At 42.9% G+C, this 20,847-nt stretch overlaps 1 protein-coding gene across 1 annotated transcript; it reads right to left on the bottom strand.

Moving 5' to 3' along the window:
- Nucleotides 1-1,787: 1,787 nt before the first annotated feature.
- On the bottom strand, nucleotides 1,788-2,945 carry LOC114695965 (olfactory receptor 6S1). The gene has a single exon (XM_028873482.2). It carries the CDS (start codon nucleotides 2,943-2,945, stop codon nucleotides 1,950-1,952), a length of 996 nt encoding a protein of 331 aa, XP_028729315.2. The 3' UTR covers nucleotides 1,788-1,949.
- Nucleotides 2,946-20,847: the final 17,902 nt, after the last annotated feature.

Genomic DNA, 20,847 nt, shown 5'->3' with positions numbered 1-20,847 from the left:
AGATCCAGGACAGGCACCAAAACTACACAGAGAAACCCTGTTTCGGAAAAAAAAAAAAAAAAAAAAAAAAAAAAAAAAAAAAAAAAGCTGACAAAGGAGGATGAAGACAGAAGGATCTCACATGAGTTTATTTTTATGCCTGTTTAATTGTGTGTATGGGGAAGATGTACACAGCATGTGGATGTGTGTGTGTGTGTGTGTGTGTGTGTGTGTGTGTGTGTGTGTTTATATGGTACATGTTGAGTATCTCCAAACGCTCTCCTCCTTATTACCCCGAGACAGGGTCTCTCACTGAATTGGAAGCTCACCACTGTCACTAGGCTGGCTGGCCAGTGCACTCTTGGGATCCATCTCTCTTCCCTCCCAGAGCTGGAGCTGCAGCTACTCACAGGCAATGCTGGCTTCTTACATAGGTGCTAGGGATTTGAACTCAGATAGTCGTGGATGCAGAGCAAGTGCGTCAACCCACTGAGTCATCTTCCCTGCCATCATCATCATCATCATCACCATCGTCATTGTCATCATCATCATCACCATCATCATCGTCATCATCATCATCATCATCATCATTATCATCACCATCATCGTCATCACCATCATCATCATTATCATCATCATCCATGGGGTCTCAAGTATCCCAGGCTGGCCTCAAATTCTATGTAGGTGAAAATAACCTTGAACTTCTGATCCCTTCCAAGTATCAGGATTACAGACACACATTATCACATTTAGTTTACAAAGCGATCGAGCTCAAACCCAGAACTTCATTCATGCTAGGCAAGCCCTCTACCAATTAAGCTACAACCTCAGGCCTCCTTTTGATATTTTTTCAAGTATTATTGCTTTGCATAAATATTTGGAAACCTTTACTGAAAGTGTAGTCAGTCTTTACTTTTGAACAGAGGATGTACACGGATATTCCTAAAGGTCGACTTAGGGATATTTTAACAGATCCCATTCCCAGACAAATGCACACATGTGTAAACACTGCAGGTGATATGACGATGGGTGGGAGATGAAACCATCATTGGGGTCTTGATATATCAAATAGTATGAGTTGGACTGGAGATATGGCTCAATGGTTAAGAGTACTTGCTGCTCTTCCTGAGAATCTGAGTTTGGTTCCCAGCACCCATGATCGCCTCTGTGGGCATCTGTACTCACGTGTGTGATACAATCTAAGGGTCTTGATCAGCTTCATTTTCTCAGCCAGTTAAAGAATTATAAGGCAGGGGTGGGGGAAATCTCTCAAATGAGACACGTGGCAGCAGAGAAATCTCAAAGTATGAAAGTGGGAGCAGACAGATTCAGTTGAAGGAAGGTGTTCATCGGGAGGTGAGAACACATGCATACAGCAGACACACAAAGAAAAAGACCCTCTGCAAAGCAGAGGTGGCATTCAGGAAGCCAAAAAACCCAGGCTCTTGTCCAGGGCTCGGGTTGCTGAAATCTCTGAAGAGTTTCCCTCCCCTAGCTTAGGGCTGATCACTCTGAAGAAAGGTAGAATAGTCAATTGGCCCTCAGCTGATGGATTGAGGGCCTATTGGCAGAGGACAAAAGGCCTTCCAGGACTTTGTTTTAAGCTGTCCGGCTTTTGTCTCAGACCAGAAGGTGAGGAAGAAGGCAGCCATGTTGGAAGTTGGTCACCTGTGTTACCTAGCCATGGCCCTTCTCCCTGTCTGCCTACCAGAGAATCTGTCTAACTCCTGGTCTCTCGTGTGTATACCCCACATTTCCCCCACATAGACACACAATTAAAATAAAAATAAGATATTAAAAATAGCGTGAGTTGTTATTACTCGGCATCAGGCAGAGTCAACACATTTCACGTGAAAAAGGAATTTAGAGTTGGTATCTTTGAAGCTCACTGTGGGTGCTTTCATGATGGTCCAGATGAAGGAAGAGCTGGCAGTGGAGCTGTGTGAATCTGAGACGGAGTCCCTCTACTTTCAACTTACTGTCTTCTTCCTTGGACTTTCCGGAAGCAAAGAGTTGTCGGAAATCTCTGCTACTACCTTTCTGAGCATGTCTTTCAATGCTTCCTTGACTCGATCGTTGCGCAAGGCATAGATAAACGGATTCAGCAGAGGAGTCACAAATGTTGTTACCACCGTCACTGACCAGTTGGTGTCCACGGAGCCACTCTGTGATGGCCGTACATAGAGAAAAATGGCACTCCCATAGAAGAGGGTTACCACCATCAAGTGGGAGGTACAGGTGGAGAAGGCTTTCTGCCGGCCTGACGCGGAAGGAATGCGCAGGACGGCCAGGACGATCTGGCCATAGGATGCCGCGGTAATCGTGAGCGAGGACACAATGACAAGAAAGGCGAGGATAAAGTCAGTCTCCTCCAGTTTCGTGGTGTTGGTACATGCCAGGTGTAGCAACGGGCCACTGTCGCAGAAGAAATGCTGTATCACAGCACCCTGTTTGCAGAAAGGAAGTAGGGCCACCATCACTGTGGGGCCAAGCACGGAGAGGAGTCCCCCCACCCAGCAGGCGGAGGCCACACGAAAGCACACGGCTCCGCTCATGAGCAAGGGGTAGTGCAGAGGACGGCAGATGGCCAGGTAGCGGTCCACAGACATGACAGCCAGCAGGAGGAACTCAGAGGCCCCGAGAAAGAAGTAAAAATAAAACTGGGCAATGCATGCAGCAAAGGAAATGGTGTGTTGCTTTGAGAGGAAATTGCTCAGCATCTTAGGAATGATGACAGAGGTGATCAGAATCTCTAGGCAGGACAAGTTACCCAGGAAGAAATACATGGGCGTCTGCAGACGATGATCAGCTCCTACCACCCCCACAATCAACACGTTGCCCGTTAGAGTCAACAGGTAAATAAGAAAGAACGTAGAAAACAGTTCCACTCCTGTGCTGTTAAGATTTGGGAAACCTGCCAGGACAAACTCTGTGGTCCCATCACTGTGGTTCCCACATGGGGCCATTATTATCTCTTCCACCTGTAAGACAGTATGAACGGGGTCATGATGAAGGAATGTCCGATTACTCGTCCTGAAACTCAACATCATTATCTGATGACAGAGCTGGAGAAATTTTCCCTAAAGAGTAGCTCAGCCTTGAGAAAATATCAGGAGCCTGAATCTCCACATATCTCACTCTCAAATCTTGACTGATGGTTCCTCGTGATGATGAGGAAAATCTCTCTGAACATCTGAATTGGGCGAAAATATGAGAACATGGTTCTGTGAAGAAACAGGCTCCCGCTGACTTCCTGCCTTTGAGTTCTTGTGTTCCTACTCTCTGGGCTGAGGCCACTGTGCTCCTTGGCTGCGATTTTTTGTAAGGAGGGAGTGAAATAACAGGACAAAGAGTTCAAAAGCGTTTCCAATGCCAACCTAACAAATGAAGTGGCAGAGAAAGTGCTAGGATGAAAGTCAAAATCTAGGCCTGGCTTGCCACCATATTTGGAAGGTGATCGAGAATGGAGCTTTGTTCGCATTTCAATAACCTAGCCACATAATTGGCCGTCGAAGCTGGGCCATTTTATACACCAGTTCTCCCTTTTTATGGAGAATTAAGAATCTAAGCAAACTCAGATCTCCACAAAATGTTTGCATTTCTGAAGTAAGTTGTAATACGAAAAAGGAAGATATAACAGTAAGCCATGTTGATTCTGTTTAATTAGTCTGCTGTCTTCAAGTTAAGTACGCTTGTTAATATTAATATGAATTCATGAAGCCTTTTTCAATTTGTGACACTTTCTCCACTGAACCACAGTCCAAAGCCTTCCCAAAACCGGGCACCATTGAATTGTCAGAAACAGAATTACTAATTCCTGGCTATAATTAATTAAATTGGAAATGAGCTGATTCATGTCTTTCCAGTTCCACCAACTAAAAAAATAAAAATAGCCAAAGTGATGAGATTCTGAAGTGCTGTCTTTAAAAGTCTCCATTAAAAGGTAAGGAAAACACAAAAGAAAAAACGAATTAAAAACTCTCGGTAGCAACACATCAGAATTGATTTTAAAAGCATTGATTCTTCTCCAGCTGTACTGTTCTGAACACCCCAACCATCCAATTCCCAGCAAACGTTAGACTCCTTACGTTCTGCTCTATTATCCTTTCTCACCTCTGAATCTTAGATGTGTGAGTGGGAAGCCTTTGTACCTTTTGTCTGGGACACAGCAGTTTGGTGATCCTTCACCTTAGGGGCTCATCCGGTGTCCTCCCTCCAGCCTCTACAGAAATCCCATTGTGTAGGTTAGGACTGCCGTGTTAGTTCTGCTCTCCTCACGTACCACAGTCTGTATTCGGTGATTCAGAGACAGGCCACATTGCTGGGTCACTCACTGTTCAATGCCTAATGATGTGACAGAAAAGTTAGCGTTCGTGACCAGAGGAAATGCTACTGGTGTGTGGAGAATGCCAAAAAGGATATCAGAAATGAGCCTCACAGGGAGGGGAAAACAGTGTTCTCAAGAAAGAAATGCCTAAAATAAACGGTCTCAAATGAGCGCTTGAGGGGAGAGGGACATTTCCACGGAAGCAATGCATTCAACCTGAGAACAGAAAGTAAGGAGACAACACCAGACATCCAAAGACAGACCTATTTTCTTGCTCTCTGACATTCCCTAGGAAACCACTTTTCTGGCCTGAGCATATCTTTATCTGAAGGGACAGAAGAGTGACTTACCTGCTCCCAAATGCCACTGATACCTTCACAAGTGTAGGACCCTGAAATATTTATCTTTCCCGATATGAGTCAATGTCCCTGCCATCCTATGGCCCTTCCGGCACCCTGTACTGTGAAGCTGATGATAGCCTGGTGTCCGTGGAGTTCCAAGGGATGGATGCTACACTCAGGAAAACAAGGAGTTGGCCTCTTCCCTTGGGCTTTCTGCCCTGGCATAACCTCTGGTACTAATTTTCTGCCTAGCGAGCATGGGGCTTTTCTGACCCTGAGGAGGGTGTTACACTGTTCCTTCACAGGCTTTCTTTGTTTGATTGTTTGTTTTGAGACAGGGTCTTGATAAACAGCCCTGGGATTTGCTCTGTAGACTAGGCTGGCCTTGAATTCACAGAGGGGTCTGCCTCTGCCTCCTGAATGCTGGGGTCAAAGGCATAAGCCACCCTTCCCGGACACACTGCCCCTTCTTTTGCCACGAGCAAGTCAAACATCAGGGCCCTGTTTTCTCTGTGTAGAAAGAATAGCTCGGACAACATGAACTCTAGTCAGTACTGGACACAAGGCATGTGAAAGACAAATGTCTCGGCACTCTAAAATGTCACTACCAGGACAGTAGCTAGAAGGCAAAGGTAAACATCGAGGGTTCCTTCTGCCTTGAGAATACAACACACTTACCAATCGCTGTTTTCATCTCTAGGGGTTGAAAAACACTCCATTTTTCCCTTGTCTTGCTGATGGATTTCAGGTGTAGAGTGTCCATTGTCTACTTTTAGACCCGGCTCTTCCTGGCTCCTGGTTTTAGAGTGCAGGGAAGAGCACTTGAAATCACTGGTAAGTATCTGTACCAAAATTCACCATGAACCACTTCAGTTTCAGGTTGGGAAACAAGACTTGATCCAGACATGAGGGGCGTACCAAGCCGTGGTGCCGTGTAGAGAGAGGTTACCCAGACAGTGATAAGATAAAGGAAAAGAGAGAAGGTGGGGTGCAAACACGGCCCAAGGCGCCCGGGAGAAATCTCTAATTCTATGGCCACTTTCTAGACACTGTGCCTGGTAAATCTGAAAAGGAGACAAGGAATGATTTCTTCATTTGCCTTCAACCATCCTATGAGGCGACTGTAAAAGAAGCATTAACTATGGAAATGGGGGCAATCATGGCATCCGACCAGCACCAACTGCCTCTCTCCTCATGACACTCAGGGGGAGATATCTGTAACCCCAGTAACACAAACAGCATCTCTTTACCCCGAGGACTTGACACAATAGCGTGAATCTTTCCCTTGGGTTCTAAGGCAGAAAATAATGGGAGGCTCAAGGGTGTGATAAGACAGTAAAAGGTTGTACCAACTCTCTTCTGTTGCTTCCCCGGCCATCTACTTTATACCCTACCAATCCCATGTAATTCCACACACCCAAAACACGGTCAAGGATTCTGGACAGCTGCTCACATGTTCCCATCTCTATGAACTATACGCTCCTTACTAAAGACTTGATGACTTCTTGTTCAGGTTCAAACCAGTTTACTCAGTCCTTCTACCTATTCCTCTCCATCCTATCGTTCTGACCACTTTCCAACCAGGACTATGACCCGTTCTGCTGGCTTCCCTCCAACCCGCTGCCTTATGACTTTTCTTCCTTGGTTCATCTTCTACTCTCTTTATCAGTAGTGCTCCAAGTCTTTACCTCTGCATTTCTGGCATGAGTCTCAATGCTTGGAACATACTAGATGCTTAAAAACAGCACGTGTGCTAACCTGCCCTGAACCCCAGACTGGAAGAGCAGCTGCTCTTCTGAAATAGATGTGAATTGGGTTTTGAGCCAAGAGCACTCAGGGCTTTCTAGGGTCAGTTTGACTGGATTCCATCCTTGCTGGACATAATGCTTCTGAGAGCATAAAAGACAGCCATAAAGAATCCTGGGCAAAGTGAGACAAGTCATCACTAGACTGTAAAGGAAGAGGCGAGAGTGGACTGGAGGACTGTCAAAGCTGCCACACCGAATCAGGCTCTAAGCTAGGGCTCTCACTTGCTAAGCTAAGGGAAGGATGCATCTGAAGAGAAGACCCAAGAAGTATGAGAGCTGTCCAGGGAACTCTACACAGAATTCTAAACCTTCACTGAAACATGAGCATATGGCTCATGCCTGTAGTCCCAGCACATGGGAGGGCTGCCATGATTTTGAGCCCAGCTTGGGAAGTATAATAAGATCCTGTCTCAAAGGAAAACTTCTTGATTGAACTATAATACTAAAGCTACTGAAAAAGAATGAGGCGAGATCATATTTTTTAATTACAGAACTAGTTTTTCAAAATTGAATTTCTTTGCTAGCACACAAATGAGTTGGTTTCCTTGAGACATTTCCTTAACACATATTATTGTCATGTGCTTATTTTTATTTGCCCTCTTGTCCCTCCCCATGTCCTTTCTCAGTGTCTTGTGAATGAATCCCCTCCCACCTTCCAACTTCGTGGCACACACCTCCTATTACCCTCTCTCGTTCCCCCTGCCTTTAGATCTTTCTCTCTTTCACAGTCACGTTCCTACTTCCACATCCTACATACACATACACAAACACGTGTGTGTACAATGTGTGTATAAATTTAGATCTAGACTCCACATATGAAAGAAAACACAATATTTGACATCTGAGTTTGACTTATTTCCATCCATTTTCCTCTGAATGCCACGATTTTGTTCTATGTCACAGCTGAAGACAGCTCCATTGTGTGTTTTGACCCATGTGTTCCTTTTCTGTCTGTCTGTAGATTGTCCTTTAACTCCATTTCTTATCTGTCACGAATACAGCGGCAAGGGGCACAGATGTGCGAGGATCTCTGTGGTGTGCTGACTTGGACTCCTTGAGGTGTGGCTGGGTTATATGGGAGTTTTTAGTAATTTGAAGAGTCTCCATGCTGATTTCCATATTGGTTGCATCAGTGTAGTCTTACCTGGAGTAAAGAAAGAGTCCTCTTTCCCTACATTCTGGCCGGCATTTGTTGTCATTTGTTTGCTTAGTGATTCCAACTGGAGTGACATGAATCTCGAAGTAATTTCAATTTGTTTCCTGGTGGCTAAGTATATTAAACACATCCTAAAATCTTCATTGGCCATTTGTGTTTTGGTTTCTTGGAGAGCTATCTATTCAATTCATTAGCTCATTTGCATGAGTTATATGATTTTCGGTATTTAGTTTTTGGGTTCTGTATAGTGTTCACACATTGATCTCCTATCAGACAGAGTCAGCAGAGATTTTTTTTTTCCCATTCAGCAGGCTGTTTCTTCTCTCCAATGACTGCTTCCTTTGTGGTGCTGAAGAGGTTTAATCTTGTTTGTCAACTCTTAAGTTTATTTCCTGTACAATTAGAATCTTTTCCAGGAAACTCTTACCTATTCTTGAAGCATTTCCCCTGCGTCCTCTAGCAATCTCAAAGTTTCAGGTCTGACCATAAGGTATTTGATCCATTTTGAATGCGTTTTTCTGCAGGGTAAGAGGTGTGTAGTTTCATTCTTCTACATGCAGACACACAGTTTTCCCAGAACGATTTCTTGAAGAGACCCTTTATGCCAGAACATGTTTATGATGCCTTTGTTAAAGATTAAATATTAAAATTAGAGAGCTACTTGTATGAAAATAGCTTTGGCATTCAGCTAATAATACAGTCAAACCTAACTGATCATATAACAGTAGAGCATATTAGAAAAAGTTTTGCTTATATTTGTGGCTTTATAAGCTTATGATGTTTTAGATTTCACCTTTAAGTATATGCACATGGTTCAAAAGTAAAGCTATAACAATATATAGGGCCGGGCGGTGGTGGCGCGCGCCTTTAATCCCAGCACTCAGGAGGCAGAGGCAGGTGAATCTCTGTGAGTTTGAGGTCAGCCTGGTCTACAGAGCAAGATCCAGGACAGGCTCCAGAACTACAAGGAGAAACTTTGTCTCGAAAAACCAAAAACCAAAAAATCAAAACAAAAAACAAAAACAAAGAAAAACATATAGGTTAACAGCGCTAGGTGTAGCTCAATGGGAGTGTGCTAACTGCACATACAAACCCACTTGTATCCCCAGAAACACAAGGAGAAACTAATTTCTACTCCCTCCTTGTCCAGACCCACTCATTCCCTGTCATCTAATTAACCACTTCATTATTTTTGTGTTGATTCTTCCAATGTTTTTTTTTTTTTTTTTTGTTATATGACAGCAAAAGGCAGACATGTTCCTATGCTTACTCATGATTTTCCTAGAGTCTGCTGTTTCTTGCTTTTAAGATATCCTGTAAAATCTCCCCTCTCTGTAGACTGAAAACAGGTGGAAAATGTTTTAACTCAGATTATTAATGTGAAAAATTTGTTAGTTACTTTATGGAACAAAATATGTAGCCAAAGCAACTGAAGGAAGAAAGGGATTATTTTGACTCACAATTTGAGGGTAAGGTTATCATGGGAAGGAAAGCATGGCAGTTGGTCACATGACCTCTGCAAAGACTCTGCAGGAAGCAGAGAGAGGTGAATGCCAGGCTCACCTCTCACTGTGTGGCCCTGGCTGACCTGGAACTCACTTTGTAGACCAGGCTGGCCTCAAACTCACAGAGATCCCCCTCCCCTGCTTACCAAGTGCTGGGATTAAATGTGTGCACTACCACACCTGGCTCCTTTTCTCCCTCCGGAGTTCAGGACTCCAGACCTAAGGAATGATGCCACCCACACTTAGGGTGGGTCTTCCCACATCCATGAACTCAACCTAGGAATTTCTTTGCAGATATGTCCACAGATTTGTTCTCATGAGAATTCTAAGTCCCATCAAGTTGAACATCGAGGTCAGCGATCACAACAAATCTATTGTGTTAAATGAATTGCAACCTCCTTAAACTAGACTGGTGTTCTCATCCTTGCCTATTGGGTCCTTTACCTGCAGTTTTCCTCATCAGTAACAACTATTGCTATGAACTATAAACAAAAAACTATATAAAAATTAGTTATAACAACAAATTCACATATTTCTTCAAAATAAAACGGGGAGTATAAATAAAACTAGCTTGGCCATGAATTAGTAGTTTGTAGAATTACATGCTGGTTAACACTGTAATTCATTATGTAGTCTAGCTACTTTTAGTATGTCTCGAAATTTTCCTAACAAAAAGCCTCAGAAACGTAAGGTAGTAGAGCTGGGGAGGAGGCTTGGTTGGTGAAGTGCTTCTTGTGCAAGCACGGGGACCCGAGTTCGGATCCCCTACACCTACGTAAAAGCTGAGTGTGGTAGCACACGCCTAGTGCAGGAAGGAAGGGACGGGAGAATTCCTGGAGGGTGCTAGCCAGCTGGACTTACAGAATTAGTGGGCTCCAGATTCGGTAAGAGACCTGGCCTCCCCAGGCACGGGGATCGGGATCGGTCCCTGGTGCACCGGCAGGCTTCTGGGAATCGGGTGCCTGTGGTGTGATGCCTTGCGCAGCCTTGGAGCAGTGGGAAGGAGCTTGGACCTGCCTAGGCTCAGTGTGCTGGGCTATGCTGACTCCCCATGGGAGACCTCAATTTGGGGGATGTTGGGGATGCGGGGTGGCTCGGGAAGAGGGCTGGGGGGGGGAGGGAGGAGAGGAGATCTGTGGATGGTATGTGGAGTGAGTAGAAAATTTCTTAATAAAGAAAAAAAGAAAAAAAAAAGAAAAGAAAGAAAGAAGCCTTGCCTCAAAAAGTAGGTAGAGAGCAATAAAGGAAGAGACCCGGCACTAACCCCTGGCTGCCATATACTTACGTGAACTGCCATGAAGTCCTGACATCAAGCCTTCCCCACCTTGAGGGACTGCACCTTCAGACTGTGAGCCAGAATAAATAAACCCTTCCTTCCTTAAGTTGCTTGGTGAGGTATTTTGTCCCAAGGACGCAGGAAGTAACTAATAATGCCTGCTCCATGCTACTGGTTGCCTTAGTTTAAACCTCTCCCACCTGCTCTGTGTTAGTAACTTCTCTGGTGCTGTGACAAAATACCATGACCAAAGCAGCTTCAGGAAGAACCGATTACAGTTTGGATTACAGTTCCAGGGGGACGGGCGGCTGTTGTGGTGAGGAGGCACGGCAAGGATAGGCGTCTCTGGTGGTGAGGAGGCACGGTAGCCAGTGGCCAGCGTGGTGTCAGGAGCAGGAAGCTGAGAATTCCAGCGGTAAAGAGGAGACAGAGAAAGGGGGCTGGAACTGGCATCAGACTTTTAATCTCAAAGCCAGGCCCCAGTGACGCACTTCCTCCAGCCAGGTACACCACCTAACCACACCTTCCCCCAAACGGAGCCACCAATTGGAATCAATCAAATTCCCCAAGCCCATGGGAGAAGCTTCTCACTGAGACCATCTCATGCTCTAAATGCAGAGAGGGAGAGGGAATAAAAATATATTACAGTGGCAATCTGAGTGATGATTGAGTTTTTAGAAATAAAGTATTTCCTTGGTTAAAAAAATTAAGGTCAGAAATACCCCCCTAAAGATAGAAACTAATTCTGCAGATTTAACCAACCACTCTCTGGGGAATGTCAAATAACATGTGGGTTATACAGATCCCAGGAAATGCAAACTGATAATGAACTCCTAAAGGAATTCCATTTTATCCGAAGCAACTGCTTCTGGTCCAAACATTGTAGAGGCAAGGTAGAAGCCCAAGAACACAGAGAATCACAGTTTAGAATGCGGAGACTAAATGAGAATAATGGTTGGAATACAGAAGTCTCTTTTTCATTATGACAGATTCCTTGAAATTAAATTTTTCCTTTTGTCCCATTAAAATTTTTAACAGCATAGGAAAGCAAGAAAAAATGTTGTCACAAAATGATACAACAGACGTTCAGCTCAGTGCAGGCTGCTGTGACAAGTTGCCCTGAACCAGGAGGGTTGAAGGTATAGGTTGGAGACAGAGCACTTGCCTGGCATGGACGAATCTCTAGTTTTGGCCTACAGCACTGCAAAAACCAAAGTGATACGACATTTATTTTCTCACTATTGAAGATAGAAACTGGGAGCCAGGGTCATAGCAGGCAGGTCCTCCCTGTGTAGAGGATTTTTTTCTGATTTAGTCATCTACTTACTTGCCCTCACAGATGGAGAGCATGCTAGCTCTCTGGCCTCCTCTTACACAGGCACTAATTCCACTGAGGAGCGTTCTACCCTACGTTAACCGGCTTCCCATGGCTGTAACAGAAACCTAAGATAATCAATGTATAAGCTTTTATAAGAAAAAAAAAAGCTTCATTTAGCTCACAAGTTTTTCTTTGATTGGTTGGTTTTAGACCAAGCTGGCTTCAATCTCACTACCTCTGCCTCCTCAGTGCTGAAATTCCAGGTGAGCATCACCATGCCTGGCTCAGCTCAGTTTTTGAAGTCTAGTCCTGGATTTGGAAGCCTCCATGGTGTTGAGGATAAAACCGAGCACCTTGCACTTGCTCGGCAAGCAGGTCACAACTGCAGTCCTGACCATGTTCTCATAGTCTCGCAGTGACATGTGATCTCACAGCAAGCCCCAACGCAGCAAACTGACTGGCGATGGATAGACCCTCCAACTATAATCCCAAATAAATCTTTCTAGTTTTTAGGTTGGTTATTGTGTTAATAAACTTTCAGTTGCTGTAGCAAAATGACTGAAACAAACAACTTTAAAAAAAAGTTAATTTTGATTCATGGTTCCAGAGGTTTCCAGTTCATGGCCAAATAACGCTGTTATTTTTTAAGGGGTATCGAATACTCCATGATTAATTTTTTAATTTAATTAAAATATAATTACACCATTTCTCCTTCCTCTCTTTCCTCCCACCCTCTCCTATCTCTGCCTCTCCTTTGCTTCCTCCCAAATTCACAGACTCCTCTTCCTTTACCACTGTTGTTATATGTACATATAAAAGAATCAACATATAAATACAACCTGCTGAGTCCACTCACTGCCTTTCTAGGGCCCCCAGACCCCCAGTGGCCACACTGGGCTGGGACTCACAGAGGTGATTTTCACTCTTTCAGACTGCTTTCAGGCTCCTCTCCTCCCACCTCAACTCCATTCATTGGAGATTCCAGCTCTTGGCACAGACCCAGGTCCCCAAAGATTTTCCACCCCTGTCTCTCTAGATTATTCTTTGTCCTACTGCAGCCTGCCTGAGGGAATCCCTCCTCCCACCAAACCTCCAGCTACCTAGGGACCCTGCCTCTTGGTGTGGACAGGGTCCCCTTAGCTCCTCCCCAGGGCCTCTCTCAGCTTCTCCTGCTGGCCCAGCTCTATTCTTCTCTGCCACCTACCAAGGGACCCAAGGCTTTCCTAAGATCCAGAGGTCCACAGAGAGAGCAAAAGAAAACAAGGACCAGAGTAACCACCAACAGTGATAAGACCAGATATCAGCCTTCCAATCACCTGACTCATCCCAATCCCAGATGCCTAGACACCACCAGAACCCAGAAATCCTCCCAAAATAAACACTGAAAAATGCAATATAAGTGAAGCACAAGACTTCTAAATAGCAGTTACGAGTATGTCCAAGGACCTTAAAGAGAATATGAATAAATCCATTAATCAAGTCTGTGAGAACAAAAACAGTGGAACAAAATAATGAAAACCGTTCAAGGCATGAAAGTAGAAATAGACTTGCTAAAGAAAACCCAAACTGAGTTAAAACTGGAAATGAAAATTTTAAGAAGTCAAGCAAAAAAACCTCAGCGGTAAACCTCACCAACAGAATACCAGAGATGGAAGAATCACAAGATAGATCCCTCAGTCAAAGAAAATGTTAAATCTGGGCACAAAACATCAAGGAAATCTGGGACACTATGAAAAGACAAAAATCTAGGAATAATAGGAATAGAGGAAGAAGAAGAAACATAGGTTAAAGGTACAGAAAATAGTTTCAACATAGAGGAAAATTTCCCTAACCTAAAGGAGATGCCCATCAATGTACAAGATGCATACAGAACACCAAGTCAGTAGGACCAGAAAAGAAATTCTCCACAGTACACAATAATCACAACATTAATGTCCAGAGCAAAGAAAGTATTAAAAGCTGCAAAGGAAAAGCATCAAGTAACATACAAAGGCTGATCCATTAGAATAGCACCCAGAGTCACAATGCAGGCCTGGACAACTGTTCTACAAACTCCAAGAGACCACAGATGCCAGTCCAGACTACTACATACAGCAAAACTACCAATCACAATAGAGAGAGAGGGAGGAAATCCACCATAAAACCAAAACTAAGCGGTATCTATTGACCAATCCAACTCTACAGAAAGCACTAGAAGGAAAACCTCAATCTGAAGAGATTAACCACACCCAAGAAGACAGAAGAAGAATAATCCCAAGCCATAAAATCAAGCGGGAGGCACATCATAACAAAAAAAAATAATGGGAATCAATAAGTACTGCTCATTATAACTCTTGATATCAATAGCCTCTGTTCCCCGAGTAAAATAAGACCCAGAGTAACAGATTAGATTAGAAAATAGGTTCCATCTTTCTGCTGCATCCAAGCAACACACCTTACCAGCAAGGATAGACATGACCTTGGGGAAACAGGATAGGAGAAGCAAATGGACCAGCAAAGTAACCTGGTGTAGCCCTTTTAACATCTGACAAAATAGACTTCAAGAAGTCAGAAGAGATAGGAAAGGGCACAACATGCTCATCACAGGAAAAATCCACCAAGAGGACATCACAATTCTAAACATTCATGCACTAAACGCAGGGCACCCAAGCTCGTAACGGAAGCACTACGATAGCTATAGTAATAGTGGATCACTTCAATACCCCACTCTCCCTAATAAACACGTTGTCCAGGCAAAAACTCAACAGACGAATGCTGACGTTAAATAATGTTATAAACCAAATAGACTTAGAACGTATTTATAGAATACTTTATCCAAACACAAAAGAACATACTTCTTTCTCAGCAGCTCACAGAACTTTTTCCAAAATTGACCCCACATTCTTGCACACAAAGCAAGTCTCCACAGATACAAAAAGCTGAAATAACACCCTACATCCTATCTGCTCACCATGGATTAAAACTGGATACCAACAACAACAGAAACAACAGGAAGCTTACAAACTTGGGGAAACCGAACAACTCACCACTGAGTGAAAACTTGTCAAGTCAGAAATTAAGGAAAAATTTAAAACTTTTTAGAATTCAGTGAGAAGAAAATCACAACAAACCTATTGGACACAGTGAAAACAATTCTAAGAGACAAGTTCATAGTACCAAGTGCCTAAATAAAAAAATAAACTTGGAGAGATCTCATATTAACAACACACCTTAACAGACCTGAAAGATCTAGAAGAAAAAGAACTAACACCCAAGAGGAGTAGATAGCAGAATAGTCAAATTCAGGAATGAAATCAATAAAATAGAAACAAAACAAAAATCAGAATACCAAGAACAGTTGGATGAAATAAAGAGTTGGTTCTCTGGGAAAATCATAAGATTGATAAATGCTTAGGTAAATTAACTAAATGATAGAGAAGATTTAAATGAATAAGATTAGAGATGAAAAGGAGACATCATAACAGACACCGAGGAAATCCAGAGAATCATAAGGACACACTTTAAAACTCTGAACCCCATCAAACTGGAAAACCTAAAAGAAATGGATAAATGTCTCAATACACACTAGCTACCAAAGTTAAATCAAGACCAGATAAGCAACTTAAATAGACTCATAGCCTCTAGTGAATAGAAGCAGTATTTAAAAGTCTCCCAATCAAAAAAAGCTCAGGGTCAAAAGGACTAAATTCAGAACTATATCAGACCTTAAAGGAAGAATTAATGCTAACACTCCTCAAATTATTCTGCAAAATAGAAACAGAAGAATATTACCTAATTCCTTTGATGAGGACACAATTATCCTGAACCTCACAAAGGCCCAACAAAGAAAGAGAATTACAGCCCAATTGCCCTGATGAATAAAATACTTGCAAACTCAGAGGCAGGGAGATTTTTGTAGTTTGAGGCCAGCCTTATCTATAGAGTGAGTTCCAGGATGGCCAGGGCTGTTACACAGAAAAATCCTACCTCAAAAAAACAAAAAACAAACAAACAAACAAACAAAACACACACACACACACAACCAAAACAAAAAAACAAACAAACAAAAAAAAAACCTTGCAAACTGAATCCAAGAACACATCAAAAAGATTATCCACAATAATCAAGTAAGCTTCATCCCAGTGTACAAAGATGGTTTGATATAAAAATATGCAAATAAATATAATCCATCATAGAAACAGATTGGAAGACAAAAAGCACATGATCACCTCATTAGATGCAGAAAAGACAATTTTCTAAAATTTAACATCCTTTTGTGATTAAATCGTGGAGAGATTAGAGATACAAGGGACATAACTCAGCATAATAAAGGTGATTTACAGCAAGCACACAGCCAACATCAACCTAAACAGAGAAAATTCAAAGCAATCTCACTAAAATCAGGAACAAGACAAAGATGCCTACTTTCTCCATATCTACTCAACATCGTACTTAGCTAGAGCAATAAGACAACTGAGGGGACTTGAGAGATGGCTAAGAAGTTAAGAACACTGGCTACTCTTACAGAGGACCCAGGTTCTATTCCCAGAACCCACAAGGCAGCTCACAACCATCTGCAACTCTCATTACAGAAAATCTACAGACACCCTCTTCTGGCCTCTGAAGCCATCAGGCACACATGTGGTACACAGCTATACTTGTAGGCAAAATACACACATAAAATTTAAAAAATAAAGAAATTAAAAGGAATCAAGGAGATACAAATAGGAAAGGAAGGAGACAGAGTATCTTTCTTTGCAGATTATATGACTTTATATTTAAAAGACCCTAAAATCACCACTAGGAAATGTCTACATCTGATAGCTACTTTCAATAAAGCATCAGGATACAAAATTAATACATAAAGACCAATAGTCTTCCTATATACAAATGACAGATTGAGAAAAAAAAATCATGGAAACCACACCTTTCACAACAGTCTCAAAAATAACAAAATACCTTGAGAAAACTTTAATCACGCAAATAAAAGACTTAAATAATAACAAATTTAAGATACTGAAGAAAGAAATTGAAGCACATATCAGAAGATGGAAAAAAATGTCCGTGTTCATGGATTGGTAGAATTAATATAGTAAAAATGGCCATCCTAGCAAATCAGTCTACAGATTCAATGCAAACTACATCAAAATTCCTGCACAGTTCTTCACAGAAATTGAAAGGACAATGTTCAGCTTCATATGGAAATATAAAAAGCCCAGGATAAGCCAGGTGGTGGTGGTGCATGCCTTTAATCCCACTTGGAAGGCAGAGGCAAGTGGATCTCAGTGAGTTCAAGGACAGCCTGGTCTACAAAGAGAGTTCCAGGATAGCTAAGACTGTTAAAGAGAGAAACCCTGACTCAAAAAAACAAAACAAAACATAACAACAACAACAAAAAAACAACCCAGGATAACTAAAACAATCCTGAATAATAGAAGAATTTCTGGAGGTATCACCATTCCCAATTTCAAGTTGTACTACAGAGCTATAGTAAGAAGAATAAGAATGAGAATGAGAATGAGGAGGAGGAGGAGGAGGAGGAGGAGGAGGAGGAGGAGGAGGAGGAGAAGAAGAAGAAGAAGAAGAAGAAGAAGAAGAAGAAGAAGCATGGTATTGACCAAACACACACACACACACACACACACACACACACACACACACACACACCTGTTGATTAGTGGAATCAAATTGAAGACCCAGACATAAGTCCACACATGTATGAACATCTAAGTTTTGAGTAAGCCAAAAATACATACGAGAAAAAAGTCAGCATCTTCTCCAAATGGTGCTGGTCAAACTGGGTGGCTGAATGTAGAAGAATTCAAATAGATTCCTGTTTATCCCTCTACACAAAATTCAACTTTAAATGGGTGAAGGACTTCAACATGAGACCAGATACCCTGAATCTGATAGGAGAGAAAGTAGGGAATAGTCTTGAACTCACTGGCACAGAAGACAACATCCTGAACAGGATACCAATAGCACAGGCACTAAGACCAACAATTAATAAACGGGACCCCATGAAACTGAAAAACTTCCATATGGCAAAGGACACCATCAATCACACAAAGCAGCAGGCTACAGAAGTGGAAAGATCTTTACCAATTATACATCACACAGAGGGTTAATATCTAACATATATAAAGATCAACAACAAAAGCTGAACTCTAAGAAAACAAATAACCCAATTTAAAAATGGGGTACAGAACTAAACAGAAACTTCTCAAAGATGAAACACAAATAGCTGAGAAAGACTTAAAGAAATGTACAACATCCTTAATCATCAGGGGTATGCAAATCAAAATTACTTTGAGATTTCATCTTACACCTGTCAGAATAGCCAAGATCAGTAAAACAAAGGGCAGCTATGCTGGTAAGGATGTGGGGTAAAGGGAACACTCATCCATTGATGGTGGGAGTGCAAACTTGTACAGTCATTGTGGATACCAGTGTTGTGGTTCCTTGGGAAGCTGGGAATAGATTCAGCTACACCAGTCTTAGGTATATACCCAGAGGATGTTTCATCCTACCACAGAGACACTCATTCATCCATGTTCATTGCTGCTCTATTCTTAATAGCCAGAAATTGGAAATAGCCTAGCTATCCTAGATGAATGGATAAGGGAAAGTGTGGTATGTTTATACAATATTATTCGACTGTTAAAAAAAATCATGAAATTCACAAGTAAATGTACACAGCTAGGAAAAAAATCATCTGGAGTGAGGTAACCCAGACCCAAAAAGGACAAATATGGTATGATTCTTTTATATGTGGATGTAGCATTTGATGGGAATGTTATATAGTACATATAACCACAGAAATTAGGTATAGAGTGAAGGAATTGAGGGTGGGGGGGGGGAATCTTCCAAGAAAGGAGAAAAAATAATATATAGTTATGGAAAGACAGGGGAAAACTAGAACAGGAGGGTTAATGGGAAGGAGGAGGGAACGAGGGGGTAAGGGAGACAATACAGGGAGGGATAAACAACACTAAGGACTGTTTAAGAGGTCATTTGGGCCAGGTGGCGGTGGCACACTCCTTTAATCCCAGCACTCGGGAGGCAGATCTTTGTGAGTTCGAGGCCAGCCTGGTCTACGGAGCGAGATCCAGGAAAGGTACAAAGCTACACAGGGAAACCCTGTCTCGAAAAACAAAACAAAAAAAAAAACCAAAAGGTCATTTGGAAACTTAATACTCTGTATGTGTGTGTGTGTGTTTGTGTGTGTGTGTGTGTGTGTGTGTGTGTAATATAAATGGAATTACCAAATTATAGAGAGACAATGACCCAACTAGACATCTTTCTTCACCAACTAAAACTTCCACTGCCAGGAATTGGTTACAACTAGTTGAGTTATCGGACAAATGGGCCCTATTGAAATCTCTAAACATCTCAGGCTATTGCCAAGGGCAGTTTCTCTCCATAAACTGATGGTAAGGCCCTATTGTTGAAGACAACCCTTACATATCTCATTGAACATGGAGAAGTTGAGCTGGTCCCTAACTAGAACCTTCATCCCTACAAACTAGTGTTCATAGGACTGGAAGGCACTCTGCAAGCTACTAGAGGAAAAGGTAAGCACCAGTCCAGCTATAAACCCTGGGATCTACAACAGTGACTGGTCTATATGAGACATTGGTGCAACAGTGGCCCAAACATTGGGGGAGTGACCAGCCACTGATTGGATTTAAGGCCCGCCCACTCCATGAAATGGAACCCATGCCTGACAGTGGCCAAGAACCTAAGACTAGATAGGTCATGGGTGAAGGGACTCTACCCACTGGAGCATGTGGCTCCGGCAGGCCTTGCCTTTCTCCCCCATTCCCTCTGCCTTGCTAAAGACTGTTAAATTACATTCCTAAAGCTAGCCACCAAGGTCTATTTCCGTATTGGGCCACTTCTTCCTCCTGAGGCTGACTACCAAGGTCCGGCAACTGGAAGCCCCCTTTGGCTCACCTAATTAGCATGCCAATTAAAACTAAACACCTCATCCTGACACTGGGTTTCCCCCTTTACCTTTATAAACCATTTTCCTATGTGCCTCTTCTGTGTCCTCTCTGTCCAGAGGCAGTCCTTTGTCCTCTGGGACAAATATCCCTGGCCCTTTCCCTTGTCCCTTTCCCCTTCTTCCTCATCTTCTAGCTCCTTTACCACCACAATCTAGCCCACTCTAACACAGACCCCCTCTTTTTCTCTTCCTAAGAATGAAGCCTGCATCCCCTTCCATCAGTTACTGGGTGAAGGTTCTATGATGACAATTAGGGTCGTCACCAATCTGATGACAGGATGATGGCCAGATCAGGCACCCTCTCCTCTATTGCTAAGAATCTTAACTGGGGTCATCTTTGTGGATTCCTGGGATTTTCCCTGGCACCAGGTTTCTCCCTAGCCCTATAATGCCCTCCTCTATCAAGATATGGAACCAGAGGGGTCAAGATCATGATGGGGAAACCCACAGAGACAGCTGACCGGGGCTGGTAGGAACTCACAGACTCTGGACCAACAGCTAGGAAGCCTGCATGGGATCGACCAAGACCCTCTGCATGTGGGTGACAGTTGTGTGGTCTGTTTGTGGGGCCCCGAGCAGTAGGACCAGGATCTGTCCCTGGTACATGAGCTGGCCTTTTGGAACCTATTCCCTATGGTGGGATGCCTCACTCAGCCTTGATGCAGAGGGGAGGTATGGTGATATTTTAATTGTACTGAAATGTGATTTCATTTGTGTGTTAATAAATAAAGTTGCCTGGGGTCAGAGCTAATAGCAAACCATAGCAGAAGCTGGGCGGTGGTGATGCACGCCTTTAATCCCAGCTCTTGGGAGACAGAGCTAGGCGGATCTTTGTGTGTTCAAGGATACAGCCATCATGGAGACACAGGCCTTTAATCTCAATACCAACCATAGAAGACCTGGAGGTCTGTTCAGACAGGCAGTGATGAAGAGGTCATGTGGTTGGGTTTACAACCAATGAGAAGGCAGAATAGAAACTCTATAAAAACGACAGGCAGGAAGTAGCGCTCTTGCTGAGGGAGACAAAAGCGACAGTGAAGGGTAAGATTTTTAGCTCTTAGCTATTGCTCTGACCTCTTGGCTTTCATCTTCGCATTGGCTCTGTGTTTCTTATTTAATAAGACGGTTATACCCACAAGGAGGACCTTAG

The sequence above is a fragment of the Peromyscus leucopus genome, chromosome 9 (assembly GCF_004664715.2).
Source record: "Peromyscus leucopus breed LL Stock chromosome 9, UCI_PerLeu_2.1, whole genome shotgun sequence".
Classification (NCBI taxonomy): Eukaryota; Metazoa; Chordata; class Mammalia; order Rodentia; family Cricetidae; genus Peromyscus; species Peromyscus leucopus.
Note: the sequence above shows the minus strand (reverse complement) of the source record. Positions and strands in the feature narration are given on the sequence as shown.